The sequence below is a fragment of the Carettochelys insculpta genome, chromosome 2 (assembly GCF_033958435.1).
Source record: "Carettochelys insculpta isolate YL-2023 chromosome 2, ASM3395843v1, whole genome shotgun sequence".
Classification (NCBI taxonomy): Eukaryota; Metazoa; Chordata; order Testudines; family Carettochelyidae; genus Carettochelys; species Carettochelys insculpta.
In genome coordinates this window covers 189,998,520-190,016,694 of record NC_134138.1, presented here as the reverse complement: position 1 = coordinate 190,016,694, position 18,175 = coordinate 189,998,520, and the positions used below count along the sequence as shown (strand labels likewise).

Here is an 18,175-nt window from a genome sequence, read left to right as displayed (position 1 = left end):
TTTCTTTGTGATATTAGCCTGTCTAAAGGCCTGTCATAATTGTGGGCAAAGGAGATCATAGGAATGATAGAGGCCCATTCATAGATGGAGATTGCATCATCATAATGATGCAGAAAATGCTAAAGTCTTCAATGAATATTTTTATTCTGTATCTGGAAAAAACAGAATAACATACAGTACTTGTAGTTCTTTCCATTCTATTAGAAAGTAAAGAAGATGCTAACCAACTTTTAGCAATAAATATTTTTAAATCAGCAGTACCCAAGAGTCCTAAAAGAATTGACAGAAGATATTTCTGACCTGCTTATGTTACTATTTGATGAATCTTGGAATATCTGTGAAATTCCAAAAGATTAGAAGAATGCTAGTATTTTTCCAATATTCAAAAAGGGCAGCTTGGGCATTATCAATCTTAGTCAAAATAATGAAAATGCTGATACAAGATATAATTGAAGATTAAAAGCCAGGAAGATTGTTAGTCCTATTCCACAGTTTTATGGCAAATAGGTCTTGTCAAACAAACTGATTTCATTCTTGGAGATTACAGATTTGCTAAAGGTAATTGCATAGATGTAATAATATACTTTGATTTAGTACTGTATGACTTTTTTATTTAAAGTTAGCACTTTGTAATATCAATAAAGCACCCACTGGAGTGATTAATAACTGTCTGACATCTTAAAAAGTAATTGTTGTTTGGGAATCATCACTGAATGTGTGATATTTCTGTGAATCAGTACAAATCTGAGTGCAATTGAACATTTTCATCAAGGGTGTGGAAGTAAATATAAAATCAGAGCTAATAACACTGGTGGATGAAACAAAAGTTTGGAGCATGATAAATAGTGAAGTGGCCCAGATAGTCATACAGAATTATCTGGATTGCTTATAAACTGGACCCCTTCAAACGAAATGCGTTTAATGCACCCAAATTCAAAGTTAGACATTTAGGGCCAAGGAATGCAGGTCAAACCTACAGAATAGGGAACCGCATCCTGGAAAACACATCCTTGAAAAGGCTATAGGCATCACAGTGGGCAGGCATCTGCTTGCGTCCTGACAGCCAAAAAGTCTAGTGTATTACTTGGGTATATAAACAGTGGAGTGGTGAGAGAGGTGACATTTGTATAAATCATTGAGACCAGTATCGGAATATTATGAACATTTCTGGGCCCCACATTTTAAAAAAGAACATTGAATAATTAGGGAGAATGCAGAGAAAACCACAAAAATAAATTGAAGGGTGGAAAAGTGCCCTACACTGAGAGACTTGGAATGTTTAATTTGTTTAGCTTCTCAAAAAATATCAGAAACTTAATGCCAGTGTCAGAAGGCTGAGCTCCAGCTAAGAGGAGGACAGGCTAGGAGAACAGATTTGGACAGAAGAGCTCTGGCTGTGAGAAATAACACTAGATCCAAGTACAGGCTTTTGTGTGACGATTGACTTTACTTTTCACCCTTCAGGCTGTTAAGAACTATTTTTGCTCTTCAACCAGCTACTGACAGGATGGTTTTAACCCAGAAAGAAACTTGTGTGTACAATTTTAATGGGGCCCTCGGAAGTGGGAAGTAGAGGCAAGGTGCTGCAGAGGGACCTCTGGCCATGAGGCAGTGCTCAGAAAATGGCTGACCTTGTGATATCCCTGCACATTTGACTTGAACCTTAAGCAAGCTTTAAATAAATCTTGGTTTAAATTTGCCAGGCATTGGTGATCTGTCACCAGTTCATTAAGTGCTCCATTTGTGTCTGCATTTTGTCCATCAAAGCTTTCCGCAAACTTTTTTTCCCTTCTCTAGATAGCTATAAACATTCTTAGATGTCCCATTTGTGGAATATTTGAGTTTAGGCCAAATTAGATTACCCATTTCTTTTTTTAATCTCTACACCACAACATAGGTCTCTGATTTAATATAGGTCATGGGTGTTCCTTCTTAGAACTCACCTATCCTAAAAAGCATTCTAGCCACCTACATTGAAGGAAGTTAACTCCTACTTTCATTATTTTTCTGTGTAAATAATTACTATTGCAGGGATGTTGGGTCCAGAAGTGAGAGAGGATGAGTCCATGAGACAATGGGAAGATGAGAAACCCTCTTTCAATGAATTTTGCATAAGTAGTCAAAATTGAACAGATTTCAAGATTAGATGTATAAACTGAAAATTGCACAGTATAATATTATAGTACCATTTCATAGTACAAAATTACAGCCTTAATACAAGAACATAAGAATGGCCATACTGGGTGAGACCAAAGGTCCATGTAGCCCAGTATCCTGTTTGCCGACAGATGCCAATGTCTGATGCCCCAGAGGGAGTGAACGGAACAGGTAATCATGAAAGCGATCCCTCTCCTGTCATCTGTTTCCAACCTCTGAGAAACAGAGGCCGGGGACACCATTCCTACCTCTCCTGGATAATAGTCATTGATGGACCTAACCTTCATGGATTTATATAGTTCTTCTTTGAACCCTGTTAAAGTCTTGGTCTTCACAGCCTCCTCGGGCAAGGAGTTCCACACTCCTACTGTGAGCTGTGTGACGAAAAACTTCCTTCTGTTAGTTTTAAACCTGTTACCTATTAATTTCATTTGATGACTCCTAGTTCTTTTGTTATGGGAACTAGTAAATAACTTTTCGTTATTCACCTTTACCACAGCAGTTATGATTTTATATACCCCTATCATACCCCCCCTTAGTTTTGTCTTTTCTAAGCGGAAAAATCCCACTCTTTTTAATCTTTCTTCATATGGGACCTGTTCTAAACCTCTAATCATTTTCGTTGCCCTTTTTGGAACCTTTCCAGTGCCAAAATATCTTTTTTGAGATGCGGCAACCACATCTGTATGCAGTATTCAAGATCTGTATGTACCATGGATTTATATAGAGGCAATAGGATACTCTGTGTCTTATTCTCTATCCCTTTTTTAATGATTCCTACCATTCTGTTTGCCTGTTTAACTGTTGCAGCATATTGAGAATGACTCCAAGATCTCTCGAGTTGATATAGCTAAATTAGTCTCCATCATTTTGTATGTATAGTTGGGATTATTTTTTCCAGTGTGCATTACTTTACATTTATCAACATTAGAGTACATTTGCCGTTTTGTGAGATCTTTTTGAAGCTCTTCACAATCTTCTTTGTTCTTAGCTATTTTGAACAGTTTAGTTTCATCAGCAAATTTACCACCTCACTGTTTATACATTTTTCCAGATCATTTAGAAATAGGTTGAATAGGATTGTTCCCAGTACAAACCTTTGGGGGTTACCGCTAGTTACCTCCTTCCATTCTGAAAACTTACAGTTTATTCCTCGGTTCTCTTACATCCTCATTGTGATTGCCCTGTCTGTTCTTGTGCTGTTTTATAAAGTTTCTTGTATAGAACAATAATTTTTGTATACTCAGAGTTTTTTGTTTTCGGTTGACTTTTCTGTAGTTTACTGGCCCTGTTCATCACAGGGACTGGCACACAACAACTATGGTATGAATGTATGTGCCCAGTCCTAGTTGATAGTCTATGACTAGAAACTTGTGAATGCAATTCATCAGAGCTCTGACTCTGAAGTTGGGGAAACCTTTGTTGCATTATGCAGAATTGCTTTCTTTTTATCTGTGTTTTACTGGGCTTCAGCACATAAACAAAGCAGCATTGGTTTTAGGCCCTGTGCAAAAACCCAGGGGACAGTCCTATTACAAGGCACCATGTTCATAGCTTCGCTGTTCCAATGTGACACTTTGGTTGGCACTCCATGGTTGTCTGCTGCAGAGAAATATTCTTCTTGAGAAAACTGGGACAATCAAAAAGCTGCTTAAGTAGATGATGTCTAAGGGGACTTGACATTTGTTTTCAGTGTAGATTTAGTACAAGCAAAACTTTTTACATAGTGAACAAGAATATTGGTTTCTAATCCGTTTGAAACATTCATGAATATCTCCCTCACTATTCATTTGGATTCAATAATTCAGAACTTCCAAAGAAGTTTCACTTTGTAGAGTTTTTTTCTCCTAACTAAAGCTGATTTATTTGAATATAGTTTGAGGGGCAAAGCTTGTCCATTTTCGGATTAGGAAAGCAAATAATAAATTGCCACTATTATTTAATAAAAAACAAAAGTACATCTTTTTCTGAAGAGCTCAACAACAGAGATGGGGTTGAATGTTATGTAGCATGGTAACAGCTCCCATGGAGAAATTAAATGGCTTCTAAAATAGACTGTTGTGCTAATTACTTATTCTGTATATTTTTTTCAAATTCCATTATCAAAGACATTTATGATAACATCCCCATGTCCATGTAATAGTGGAAGAAAAGACACAAGGTATCCGTTTCCTCCTCACACCTTATTCCAGTGTTTGTTAGTAGACTATTCTCCCATAGCTGAGTGAAGGAGCAACATTTTTGCATGTAGATAATTTCAGCAGAGGTAATTTCAAAAATAATAATTGTTCCTTTAGATAGTACACTTAATGCGGGGATGATAAATGCCATCCTTCCTATGTAGTCAGACTCTCTTTATCTCAATTACATTCATAGAAACAAGCTTGTTTACGAAACTCTTTCCACATTTCCTTATGTATAAGGCTCTTCTTGTCAGCTGCTAAACTGAATTAAAATACAATTGGTGAAAATGTCATGGTTGCCATCTCTTCATCTGTGCATGTTCCCTTGTCCTGTAGATTGCTCTGCTTGGCTCTTATTCCTGCCTCAGAGCTATATGAGCCTTCCCTCGCTGCCCCCGTTCAGCTGTTTTGTTTCAGAGATCAGGATTAAACAGAACCCTTATATTTGCACTGTGCATGTGTTTTCAGTAAAGCTGTATTGATCGGCAGATTTTTAACACAGCTCTGTTTTAGAGGTTGTCAGCTGTGTAATGTCAAGGATCTGGATCTGGGTTCTATTTTCAAGTAAATACTTATTTTGTTGGGCTTTAGTTGTGTTTCCTAGCACTTTAGATTTTTGCCTTTTTTCAGATTTCAACCATATCTTCATCTCCATCAGACTGTGTCTGGAACATGTGTAGTGTCATGGTTTGGATAAAAATACTACCTCAAAAATTGTGAACTCACATTATTCCCATATTGCTAACTGGGGAGACAGGGAGATGTGGGTTTAATATAATGATTTTGAACTGTATCTCAGTCCAGTGACCTGCTGGATATGTGAGTAGAACATATTTTATATTGCTTGGTAAAATACATACTCTCTCTCTTTGTAATGAGTTATTTTATATCTATATCTATAGATAGATTAGCTATAGATTGATATAGATACACAGGCAGATAGGAAGATGAACATTAGGCAGTGTATTAACACTGATTTTTGCTATTCTATACTGGAAAACAGTAATGTTTGCATTATACATCCTGATCTTGTAGCAAATCTGTCATTTTACAGAATGACCGAAGAGGTAATCATGTAAGGCTGTTATTATTGGGTTTCCATAATCAGAACTGTTTGTGTAAATTACATAGTTCATCAGTTTTTGTGAGGAAAGATAGTTTACAAAGAGCTATGTAGTTAGATTATAAAAAAAACTGTGTAGTATAGCTTTCGATATTATTTTTAAACAACATTAAATACATACCATATAAAGAGAGATTGTTGGGTCTAAAGAGAATCTTTTATTTGCAGTTTCTTAAATGTGGTAACTTCCCCAAAAAGACAAGTATGCATGTTAACAGACAGATGCTGATTTAATTATCTTATATCAACAGAGGCTTCTACACCTAACTAGAATTTGTGAAAGTGTCAAGTGGTTAAAATAAGTACTGTACTATCTCATTCCATTTCAGGAGTCTCTTCCTTTGTATGTTTTCCCAAGTTCAGGCGTGATTTTACTGAGTGCTTATCACCTTTCTGACTCGCATACGGAACCAAACTAACAAAGGAGCTATCTTTGTAACCATCTCTGCTCTACATAGGTAGGAGAGGGTAAACTGTACAGTGTGCCAGGCATCACTGCCAAAAGTAGATTGGGCTCTGAAAGGCATCTTCTTCAGGAAAGACTGAAAAGTTTCAAATCCCTGAGGCCAGGAGATGCTCCCTTTCCTTGCTACTCTATTTTTTGTTTTTAAAGAGGCTTTCTCTCAGCAAGTGGGCTATAAAATGATAAAAGGGAATGGATGGTAAAAACTTGCTAACAATGTAGGCATTGAAGAGACTTGGAATTCAAAGAAATTACAGATTGAAAAAAAAAAAAGGGGAGCAGCAACTAGGTTTTTCTCGTGTAGTTTTGAATAATGAATTGTAAAATAAAAGTCAGAATGGAGGCACTGGTTAATAGTAAAACATTATAGTCACTAAGGCTACATCTACACAGCAGCACTATTCCGAAATAAGATATTTTGAAAAGGCCGCCGCCTACTTCGAAGTCCCCTTATTCCTATGAGCAGATGGGACTTCGAAATAGGCAGGGTCCATTCGAAAAGGAGCCCCATCTGGATGAGCTGTGCGGCGGTGAGCCGCATCAATTTCGAAGTGCTGCGGCCGCCCACATGCTGATGAGGCACTGAATATGTATTTCAGCGCTTCATTAGTAAACTTCGAAATGGCCATTCGAATGGCCATTTCGAAGTTTGGGGCTAGTGTAGACACGGCCGTGTAGTTATATTGAAGTATACTCATATTGCTGGTTTTCTCGTTATTGATTATTCTTTAAGAACTTTCAGTGATATGCAGTTGCCAAGTCTTAGCTAGGCGTTACATGTTATTCCGCTCAGCTCTGCTGGGAGGCAAGTATGTTATTATTGTTATTATTCTCAATCAGATCTTTGGGAATCTGAGGCTGAGGGGTGAAGTGACTGGCCCAAGTTCATTGAGTGAGTGTAACACAACTGGGATTAGAACTCAGAACTAGAGCTGGTTAATATTCTCCATCCAAGTGATAGTTGAATGAAAATTGCTTTGTTTGCACAACTGAAAATTTCCTCTCTGGCTGCCTGCCTGACAGGCTCTTGTCAGTTTAACTTCTTGCCAGTGAGATTGACAAAAGCTGTCCTGGAGTTCTGCCAAGGCAGAGAGCCTGGACACACTGCCTCCTGAAACAGAGCACCCAGCAACCCAGCTCTCTCCCTCTCCAGTTCCCAGAGCTGGGGAGAAGGTAGGAAGGCACAGCCCCTGGGCTCTCTGCTGTGCAGCTCCCAGAGCTACTTGGGGCCATGGAGGCTGAAAGTGACAAGAGCCTTTCTGGTGGGCAGTTGCGAAGCAAAGCAGTTAAGTCCCGGTCCTTTCCAACCAATTTTTTTCGGAAATCCTGTCCATAAAAAATTAATGCATTTTGTTCTGTGTTTGGTTTAACCCCTATCTCCCCACTAACATTTTTCATGGGGAAAGATTTCCATTTTCCAGCCAACTCTACTCAGAACTTCTCAACTCTCCCTGTGCTGCTTCTTCCAAAGTGCAACGTGGCCTAGTGTTTAGTATGTTACCCTTTGCTTTCATTTGTGTGTGAAACAAGAGTCTTTCAGCTTTTTGTTTTCCTTCCAATGATGCCAATAGTAACATTTTTGAAGAGGAGTTGCTACCCTGATGGAAACAGCCGAGTGAAAGATTTACATGTTCTGGGAAGAAAATAGGAAGCATTCTGCTTTTTCCAAACTGCAACTCCAGACAGCTTGTGGGGAAATGATTTTTCTAAATTCATGTCTCATTTGATATTTTAAACTTCAGAATGTTTCACAATGTATATAACAATTAAAGTGTAGCAACGAAGACATGTTTGTTTACTTTTACTTGTTCAGCATCACAAGATCCTAAAAGAAAACAGAAGTGAGTTTTATTGGAACATTAGGCCTCTTGATTGGGTTCACGTGCTATTAATTACACACAAAGTAGACAAAAACACAGTAAATATGATTTAGCCTACGGTATTAGGCTTTAAGTTCTACTTTCACCGGTGAAGCAGTAAGTCTTCTGTTTCTTCTTGTTATGTCAGTGTCTGTTGTATACTTGTGCCTGGGGTCCCAGGAGAGCCACACTGAGGTTACTTAATTAGGGCAAACTGCAAAGAATGGGGAAGGCAATCCTCAAAGCCACTGGTCATTCCAGTATCTAGATCCACCAAGCTAACGTCAAACAGCTTCTTTAATAACTTACTAGTTACCTAGAAGACAAACACAATTCTCTTAATGCCTTTATGGAGACACCCAAGACAAATATGAGGTAGATTACTGAAAATCTTATTCATCATAGAAGAAAGTTCTATTAGTCCCAAAGAACTGGATACTGTACTGCCCAGGTCAATGAATATTTCAGATCTTACCCAAATACCTGCTTACAGACTATTCTTATTAACTAAACTAAAATGTATTAAGAAAAAAAGATGGTTAAAAGATAAATATACATACAGCTATGAGTACAGTTCTGAGATCAGAGTCATAGTAGGGATGGTGAGCTTTGTACTTGCAAAGACTTCTTTCAGAATTAGTCCACAAGTTGCAGTCCAGGTTTCATATTCAGGGTGATCCAGGTGAGACTGCACAGCTCAGTCTCATGACTGAAGCTTCCTCCACGCAAAGCATCAAGCGGGTATGAGATAAAAGGGAGTAGGACCCCAAGACGCCTTTATAGAGTTACAGGCCTTCTCTTGACAGCAATGGAGTCCTTTGCTGAACAAAAGGCAGTCATCAAGGCTTTGAAATAGAACTATTTCTGAAGCATCATTGGTATTTAACTACATGGATTAACATAAAGTAATTTATCCATTAAGCAGTTTATCACAATCTTTAAAGAGACATATAGCCTGTGTCTACACTGGCACAAAACTTGGAAATGGCCATGCAAATTGCCAAATTGAAGATTACTAATGAGGTGCTGAAATGCATATTCAGTGCCTCATTAGCGTGCTGCTGGCTACGGCACTTCGAAATTGCCGCTTTTCACTCCCGCTTGGCTCGTCCAGACGAGGGTCCTTTTCTAAAGGAACCCGCCAACTTTGAAATCCCCTTATTCCTATGAGCTAATAGGAATAAGGGAATTTTGAAGTTGGTGGGTCCCTTTTGAAAAGGATCCTCATCTGGATGAGCCATGCGGAAGTGAAAAGAGGCAATTTTGAAGTGCCGTGGCCGGCAGCATGCTAATCAGGTGCTGAATATGCATTTCATTGCCTCATTAGTATTCTTCGAAATGGTCGAAGATTTCTCTAAGTGTAGACATAGCCATAGGCAATAACAATATTTTATTATTTCAATAATTTTATCTTAATGTTAAAATTCCATTTTGATCTCTGAATAGTTACAATAGACAGGAACTGTCTATTTATATGGCTGATATGTAACAAGTTGTAAGTAAACACGTACAATTAGTATCACCTCTGATTTTCTAACAAGGCAGGTTTTTCGTTTCAAAGTTCTAGCCTATCTAACATCAAATGGCCTTAATTACCATTTACGTTTCCCTAATTACATTTATATTTTCTAACATCTCTCTAAAGGTTGATACTAGGTTATTTTGGAGGAAAGCTGTTTAATTCTTTCTGGCCATGTGTCACAATACCAAGTGAAAAGAACAACTTACCACTACGGTAAACTCCTTCATATCTGACATTCTATTATCCAGAGCTCTCAAATAACTGGCATTTTAGCCATGAGTAAATTTTAGTTATGTTTTCAATAAGTACAGTATAGTGAAAGTAAATACAAATAAATACAGCATAAGTTTGCAGTGTATAATCTACTGTTGTTGGTAAATAAAGTACTCCACGTACATTTTTGTTTGCTTCTTAATATCTAATCTTATTTTTCTTTAGTGTTATGGATTACCTCTATTATCCAGAACATTTGAATATCCATTCACCTGCTAGTCCCAGGGCTGCCGAATGTGAAAGAGTTTGCTCTACAACAAAGATCACACATTTTTTGGGGAACTTGTGCAAACCTGTGTTATGTCTTCTATTTGCTTGAGAGATGCCCAGTTTCAGATGTCCTATGCCAGGCACTCGAGAGGCTTCATGAATTTAGAGTGAGAGGCACAGCAGTATAGATACTGCAGAGTTGAAGCTAACATCCTAGAATTTCATTTTTACAAAAGAAGAATGCTGTAGGGCAGTGTTTCCCAAGTTTATTTGGCCATGGAACCCTTTTAAACTCAAAAACATTTTGTGGAACCCCTAATAAGTGGAGCTGAAAATGTAGACCACAAATCAGTAAGGATAATAATAAACACATGCTAAACAAGGTAATCAGATCAAAATTTAGCTTAATTGCTCACATTTAAAAACAAAAATCACATTTAATATGTACAAAAATAAAGCTCAACAACTAATATGCATTATGTCGGCAGTTTTCAATGCGAAGAGTGTTTTTTCTTTTCGTGGCAAATCCTTTGTATATTTGGTTTAATACTGGAAGATTGGATTCACATATCTGGCATGGCATTCATTCAATTTCTGTATTTCGTTTTTGTTGCTGCATTCTTTGGGAACCCAGTTTCACAACAGTCTGTGATGACCAAGGGTAACAACTGGTAAACTGCACGTCTTGATAAAGCTGAATATTCTTAAAATAAGCTACCCCAAAATGTAATCAGAGAAACTTCTTTAAATTTTTGTTTTAATTGGCCATCTGAAGCGATTGATTGAGTATGGGGATTTGCAGAGGTGTATAACAGGCGATCACACCACGGACAGCATGTGCAGCACAGAGTAGTGACATCACTGTCTCCACTCTCTGGCTGAGCTGGCATTACCCAGGGACACTTATCATGGCAAACACAGATTAATATAGTTTTTAACGCAATTCATAAATGCATAAATATTAATTATTTTTTAAAATAATAAAATGTTATTGTAATGAAATTTTCTCTTATTTTCACTTTGCAGAACCCTGGGGTTGCACAGAACACCCTTTAGGAAACACTAGTGTAGGAAAAGGGCCGGGGCTCCTAGGCTGGTGTTACACTCCCATAAAATGGGTCAGGTGGAAGTGGGAGGGAAAACTGACCAGTAAGTAACGGAGTTGGCTCAGGAAAGTAGAAGTGATTGAATATGGGGTCCAGATACTGTGTGTGTGTGTGTGTGTGTGTGTGTGTAAATAACAAAGTAAAAGTTCCTGGGAGTGAATGACATGTCAAGGCTTTAAGACAAGACTTGGTACTAGTGGTTTTGTTTTGTTTTGTTTTATTGACTAAATCCCAGTACCAAAAGGAAGGGTGAGGATCATAGAGAAATCACGACCTTTATACTAACAGTCCCTGGGAACAATAGGGAGAGACCAGTGCTCCATGGCAGCCTGACTGACAGTATGGATAGGCAGATGAAGGAGGTAGAGCTGAGGATGGGTCCCATCCTCTGTGTGTGCTGGAATTGCTTGGGTTAAACAGAGTGGGGCCAAGCTAAGGCAAGAGCAGGTGCCCAAGCTGACCTGGGGAGCAGTCATGCCAGCCAGAGAAGCAGTCCAGAGAGCAGATCCTGTGATGGGAGCAGAGCTGTAGCAACCAGAGTCAGAAGAGCCAGAGAAGCAGCCCAGCTAGAGGCAGAGCAGCATCAGAGCTCAGTCGGAATGGAGTTGGCGCTGGAGTAGTGAAGTTGGCGCTAGGGCTGGAGCAGTCTGGAGTTGGGTGAGTGAGCCACTGTGGCCTCTGAGTGGGGGACCCCGGGCATATGACCCAGCACAAGGAGATGCCACAGGCCAAGAAGCTCTGCTGGCCAGACTTGGCGGTGAGTCATAAATCTGAGCGGGGCAAGAGGTGGGGCAGACACCGGGAAGAAGGGTGTGTAGCCACCACACTGGAGGTGTCCATGCCATAGCATCCCTGCAGCACAACCAGGGCCTAAGAAGGCGACCTGTGACCTACAAGTAATAGGCTGTGAAATTCCCTTACATAATTATGTAATTGACAAACAGGATCCTATCCACAGGGTTCATTTGGTTTACTGGTTGTGTTTACTGGTTGGTTTACTGGTTTACTTGTGTTGTCCAGCCTGGTCTAGAAATTCACTGTGGCTGGAAATGAAAGAACTATAGGCTTAGTTTACTGAAGTTCAGCACAAATTATCAGCCCAAGATGAGGCAGTACAAGTTGGAACAGAACATTGAGAAGCCTTGTCATTGGTTAAGGCAATAATAGACCAACAGGCAGCAGAAGCTGAGAAACCCCATTTATGTTCCTTTGAAGCAGAAAGTCATAGAGTCAAGGTCAACTCTCTCCTTACATACAGAAGGAAATTGGGAGTTATTGAAGGGAAGGAAATGCAGTAGGAAGAAAGCCCGTGGCATTGCAAAGAAAGGGGAAAAGAGAAAAAACTGGAAAAAAAGGACTCAAGGAAGGAAGAGAAACAAAAAGCAGAAGTAGGCTTGGTCTTAATGCGTATATTTTATTCATTAAGCAGAGTGATGCTGAAAGTGGCTTAATTTTAAGATGAAAAGATTTTTTCACTATTTAAGAGTAATATTTTATTGCTGATGATTATGGGAATCCCTTTGTAGATCGAGAGGGGTGCGTATAAACATAAATTCATACTTCAGCCCACGGGTTATAATTAACAATGGAATCTGGCAATTTCCAGGACTCCTGCTGAAGACTTTCACATTAGGATGAAGATATCTAGCAACTTGGAGGTATACTATGGCATTTGATTAGTCTCATATACAGTCCCTTAATTGTACCATGGCAGTAAGCTAAAAGAATTTGGAATTATATGCCTTAATAACTGCTCTTACTATGAATATTTTGATTGTGTGAGTGTAAATCTTCCTCCTTAAGTAAAACTGTGGCTCATTCCATGCGGAATTGTCTGGGATATTGATATGAGTGTGTTTTTTGTGGCAGTGACTTTAGGTTTGAGATGGAAGCAGATGCAACACAAGGCAGTGTTTCTGCAGAAAGTGGAGTATGTTCCTTTATTTATGCTGTCCTGGGGTGTCTGGCTGTGCATGTGAAATTGAATCCAAGGAAAGTTTCTTGTGAAAGTGAGCGTGTGTGTTTGTATGAAATTTACCTGCTTTCTGCTGCCCACCCAAGAAAAATAATATAGAAATATATGGTGGTGCCAGATTTTAGATCTTTCTCATCATCATCTCACCATTTTTATATTTTCTGTGGTGGCTGTTTTGGGAAAGGAAAGACCAGTCTGCTTTTGTTAGTACAGGTTGAACTTCTCTTGTCTGCCACCCTCAGGACATAACTGGTGCAGGATGAGAGAATTTGCTGGATGATGGGAGGTCAATATTGTCTAGCATGTTACCAACACCTTCACTTCTTATTGGGCTCTTAAAAGACATATCTGGCACTCTCAAATAACTGGCATTTTAACCATAAGTAAATTTTAATTTCATTTTCTATAAGTACAGTATAGTGAAAGTAAATACAGATAAATACAGCAAATAGAGTATAAGTTTACAGTGTATAATACTGCTGTTGTTGGTAAATAAAGTATTCTGCATACGTTTTTGTTTCTTAATATCTAGTCTTGTTTTTCTTTACTGTTATGCATTGCTAGGTATACCTGTCTGTTATCTAGAATATTTGAATAGCCAGCAACCTCCCAGTCTCGGGGCTGCTGGATATGAAAGAGTTTACTGTAAAATTGTTCCAAATTACAGATGTTGCTGGACAAAACAGTTCCAGATTAGAGAGGTTCAAACTATAGTAGTACTTCCAGGGCCCCATGGTGCTTGGCAGTGTATAAACATGTAATGAAGACATGGTTCTGAGTCCCAAAAGATTACATTCTAATGGTGGATAAGTCTACATAGACCTACTAGGGTTATCTTTAATGGTCTTGGATACCAGTAGGACTAAAACCACATAGTGTTGGCTTCAGCCTAGCCGCAGGCACAATAATGCAGAATTCCAAGTAATTTTGTACACCTCGGCTACATCTAGACTTGCCCCCCAACTTCAAAGGGGGCATGGTAATCAGGGTGATGGGAGATTACTAATGCAGTGCTGCAATGCATCGCTGACTACCACGCCCCCTTTGAAGCTGGGGGCAAGTGTGGACATAGCCATCGTGTGTGTGTATGCGCTAAGTTTTGTTTGTTATAACATCTCCAATTCTAAGTTTGTACTGATAAACGATGCTAAAACACCACTGATTTTTTAAAAAAGAAGTCAGTGTTTATCCACCAAGCACTGAAAATGGTTACCTGTTTCTAAGGGCTTGTTGACACTGAGCAATAATGTGAACTATGGGGTTATGATTTCTAAAGTGCTGCATTGACAGGTTGCACATTCGTTGGTCCATATAGACCAGGAGTCAGCAACTCCCAACAGGGGTGCCAAGAGTGGCACTCAGGCCAATTTTCATCAGCATGTGAAGCAGGAGCTCAGCCCCAGGTCCCCTTCCCCATGCAGCTGGGAGCTTGCTCAAAGCTGTGCTGCCTGTGGATTAACAAAAGACCGGCTAATCTACCAACCGCCACCTAAACAGTAAAGCTCTGCATCTTAATTTATTAATGACGCTGTTTAAGTCAGCCTATTAGTGACTTTAAAGTATCACGGGCACTTGGATCATACATAGAGGTCCAAAGGTCACATTTCGGCACTCTGCCTCAGAAGGGTTGATGACTCCTGGTACAGACCCTAGTTGTGTGCACAAAAAGTTGCCTGCTGTGCTTTGATGTAGTAGTATTTGAAATGGTAGTCTGTTAAAATGAACTAAAGAATATTGCAAAGATTACTCATTGCGGTAAGTACTGTAAGTCACTGTAAAATATGTTATATATACAGTGCTCATTACATCATAAACAAAGCTAGAGCCCTGAAACTCCCCCACATTTGGAGATCTACATGTAATTAAAAATAAATCCTAACAACTGAAATTAAACACCACAAAACGGAAGTCCTAGTTCTTTCTTCTTTCTTCTCCTTCCCTTCTGAATCCCAGTTACACAATTGCTTTTCTCGATCATTTGAATCTGTTGATCACTGTGGTTTTTGTCTGCTGAAAGCTTTTTGATTAACGAGACAGCATTTGTTATAGACTGAGTTGTCAGCAAGGCTTTTCAAGATGTAGAAATGGCTGTAGTGAAAAATGGCAGAGCAACAGAGCTGCACCTGGCCCTAATTCAGGGGTGCCAGTTTGGGAGGGCTGCGGGTGGGGAGACAGTAGCCATGCATATCGGGACTCTCCTTGCTCTCCTTCCCATCCCCCTGACAGGGAACGAGGAAAATGTACTTGGCTTGCGTGAGGGGAAGAGGCAGAGGCGTAATTCACACACCCTGTGTACTTTTTCCTTTCTCCCTAATAGCCAGGGGAACAGAAGACGACCAAGGTGCATCCCTGTATGCAGAGCTGCAGCCCCCTGCACCTCCTGCCCTCTTGAAATGGCACCCTTGCCCTGATGATTAATAAATAATTGAAATGAGGACTGTGTAAATGATTAAAAATAAGGAAAGTGAAGCTGCTTTGATGTTGGCTTTGGAGCATTTTCCTCAAACCTGGTTGTCATCAAAATTCCAAGTTTACCTTTGGAAATCAGAGCTACTTGGGATTTAATGGGAGGCTGGGGCATGTGCCCTCAGAGTATGAATCAAAAGCCAAGCATGAATTGCTCTGCTGGACTAGGGGGGAGGTGCAAAGTGAGATTAAATCCGAGAGCAGTCGTCCTTTTAATGTACTAGGGCACATTTTTCAAAGCATCATTATGTAGTTATGTTCTAGAAAAATACATGTGGCATCTGAGGAGAGAATTGCTTTCTTGCTGTGTTTTGAGTGTGAGTGTCCTCTAGGAGATCTTTTTAGTGTCTCTGTAAGAATATATGAGTAGAAAGAGCAAAACGTGGTATAATTAATAGCAGGGCAGGATTCCCTCCGCTGGTGTTAATTAAAGACAAATGGGTATGTGAAATATATTTCCCTAGGGCTTTGCTGAGGGAATATTCAGATACACAATTACTCTAGCTGCTGGAAGTCACAATTTCATTACTGAAAGAAAACAAAAAGAGATCTCAATGAACAATAAGTGCACACATCAACATCCACTGAAGTGAATGGGAAAGACGTCTATGACTTCAAAGGGCATTGTATTGGATCCTAAAGGTTCATGCTAATACTTCAAAATCATTAAGACTTGATTGTGCATCAATAGGATGGAAGAACTATAGATTGTATCCTATTGTCATGCCATTAATTGTGTGTGTTTACCAGCTGAATGGGTACAACTTAGTAAGATTGTGATCTATCTGGAAGTGTGTTTTTGCTGTTTATAACATGGATTTTTTACTTAAATTCTCAATTTACTTTCTCAGATATATATACAAGGTGCTTGTATGTTCATGCAATATTAATAAAGAGACATTACATATGTGGCATTTATTAGCGCTCCATTAGCCACACAGGTTTTGGCACTCTTATTATTAACTTTTATTTATATATATATATATATATATATATATATATTATAGAACCATAGGTTTTCAGGATGGACTAAGAGAAAGTAAAGGTATGGTCCCTGCCTCCCAGGACTTATAGCCTAATCTCAGGTTACAGTAACCTGAATCCACCAGGGATACTTGCAGGGGTTGGTAGTAGACAAGTTGCTGAAGATCTTATTGGAGGTTTGGATGTACAGAAGACTAGGCGGTGTGAATGCGATGTACCCTCATCCACAGCGGTTGTGCATATGGCATTTTGGCTAGAATCTAAATGCAGAGTGATTTGTAGGAGGTTTCTGGGTTCCAGTCAAAGGGTTTGCAGAGCACTAAAGCTTCCCTGGAAACAGATGTCGAGTAGGCTCTTTGGAATGCTGGACTGGTGCACTAGCCCTCCACTCCTGGAGAACTGATCACATCACATAGCTACCTAATTTGTCATTGTTGGCAGCCCTTGTTTGGATAGAACCTCTTACCACTGCTGCTCAGGGCTGAGGGCTTGGCCTGTCGGTAAGCTTTCTTAGCTCAAGAGAAAGTATTTATTTCCTCAGTTTCATATGCAGCAGATTCATAACATATATTTAATTAGATAAAATTCACGAGAAACATTTTCTATGGAAACCTGGGGTGTTTGATGTTTCTCTACATTCAAAAGTGTGATTTCAAAAAACTATATGAAATAGTGTGGTAATGAGTGTTTAGTCCTATCTTTTCCCAGGAAACAGGATTCATGCTCCATATGTAGTGTCAAGGTGGTATGAATTTGGTAGTCTTGATTTAATGCGCAAGGAAAACCAATCCATGTTAAGGAACTGTCCCTTTTAAACATAAGTAGTATGCCCAGTTTAGTACAATTGGCAAGTCATTTTTATAGTAAGGCCAAGAATGCCATAGTTAAGGAAGTTGAATCACCCTCCCCCTGCACTCTGACTCCCTTCCAGAGTTGGTGTTTCTGCCAGACTAAGGTCAATTTCAGGGTAGAATGTGAAAGTCAAAATTTCCACCCCTGCTCTTGTGACATTTTCACAGCTGAATCCCAGTCTTTTCACTCATTTTCCCATCATTGCCAAAACAGAGTTTTTGCTTTCTGATGTGAGCGATCATCATTACAGGTGTGCTGCTTCTTCACAAGATAGGTTTTAAGTGAAAATGACCCAGACCCAAAGTACTGGATCTGAAATCCCCTGAATATCACAGAATTTATGGCTTGGTTCTATATGTTGCATTGTTAATGTCAGGTCCATTGATTCAACCCAATGGCCTGATTTATTTATTTTCTTACGTGCAAATTTTGATCCCATTGAAGTTAGTAACAAACTCTCTGTAGACTTGAGTAGAACAAGTTTAACCCCATGAAGCCTTATTTCAAGCTTTTTAACTGTGATCATCCACCAATTCTGGTAGAAGGTATCCTGTATGTATGTGTGTGTGTATAGATATAATTTGGCAATGAAAAGAATGGGTTGCCTATAGATGCCACCTACCTTTCCCAGCATCATCTTAATGTAAGTTCTGATTGTTCTGTTCCCTTTGTTACTACTTTCTTGTGCACTTATGTTTTATTGAGATGATCATGGGCAAATAATTTTCTTGTTTACTTGCTTTTACAGAGACGAGTAAAAGACGTAATATCCCCAATTGCGTTTGAAGCGGCGTACAGTCTTGGGGACCACGTGTTGGGAAAGCAAGTGAGGGAACTCCCTGCTCTCAAGCCCATTCTCCGCTGGAAGAAGGGAGAGAAGATAGCACAGAGAAATCAGGTCAGGACTTAATAGCTTCCCCGCACCCCTTTACTACAACTCCTCCAGGTAACGGAGAGAGATATGATGTCTGTTGCTGATTGGCTACAGAATTGAACAGATGA

General features: G+C 39.4%; 1 protein-coding gene across 1 annotated transcript in view; it reads left to right on the top strand.

The window, feature by feature from the left end:
• ITGA9 (integrin subunit alpha 9) overlaps positions 1–18,175 on the top strand; it is a 311,733-nt gene that overhangs the window by 144,837 nt on the left and 148,721 nt on the right. Inside the window, exon 16 of the mRNA XM_074988159.1 lies at positions 17,922–18,071. Within this exon, the coding sequence (XP_074844260.1) occupies positions 17,922–18,071 (150 nt within the window). The remainder of the gene's footprint in view (positions 1–17,921; positions 18,072–18,175) is intronic.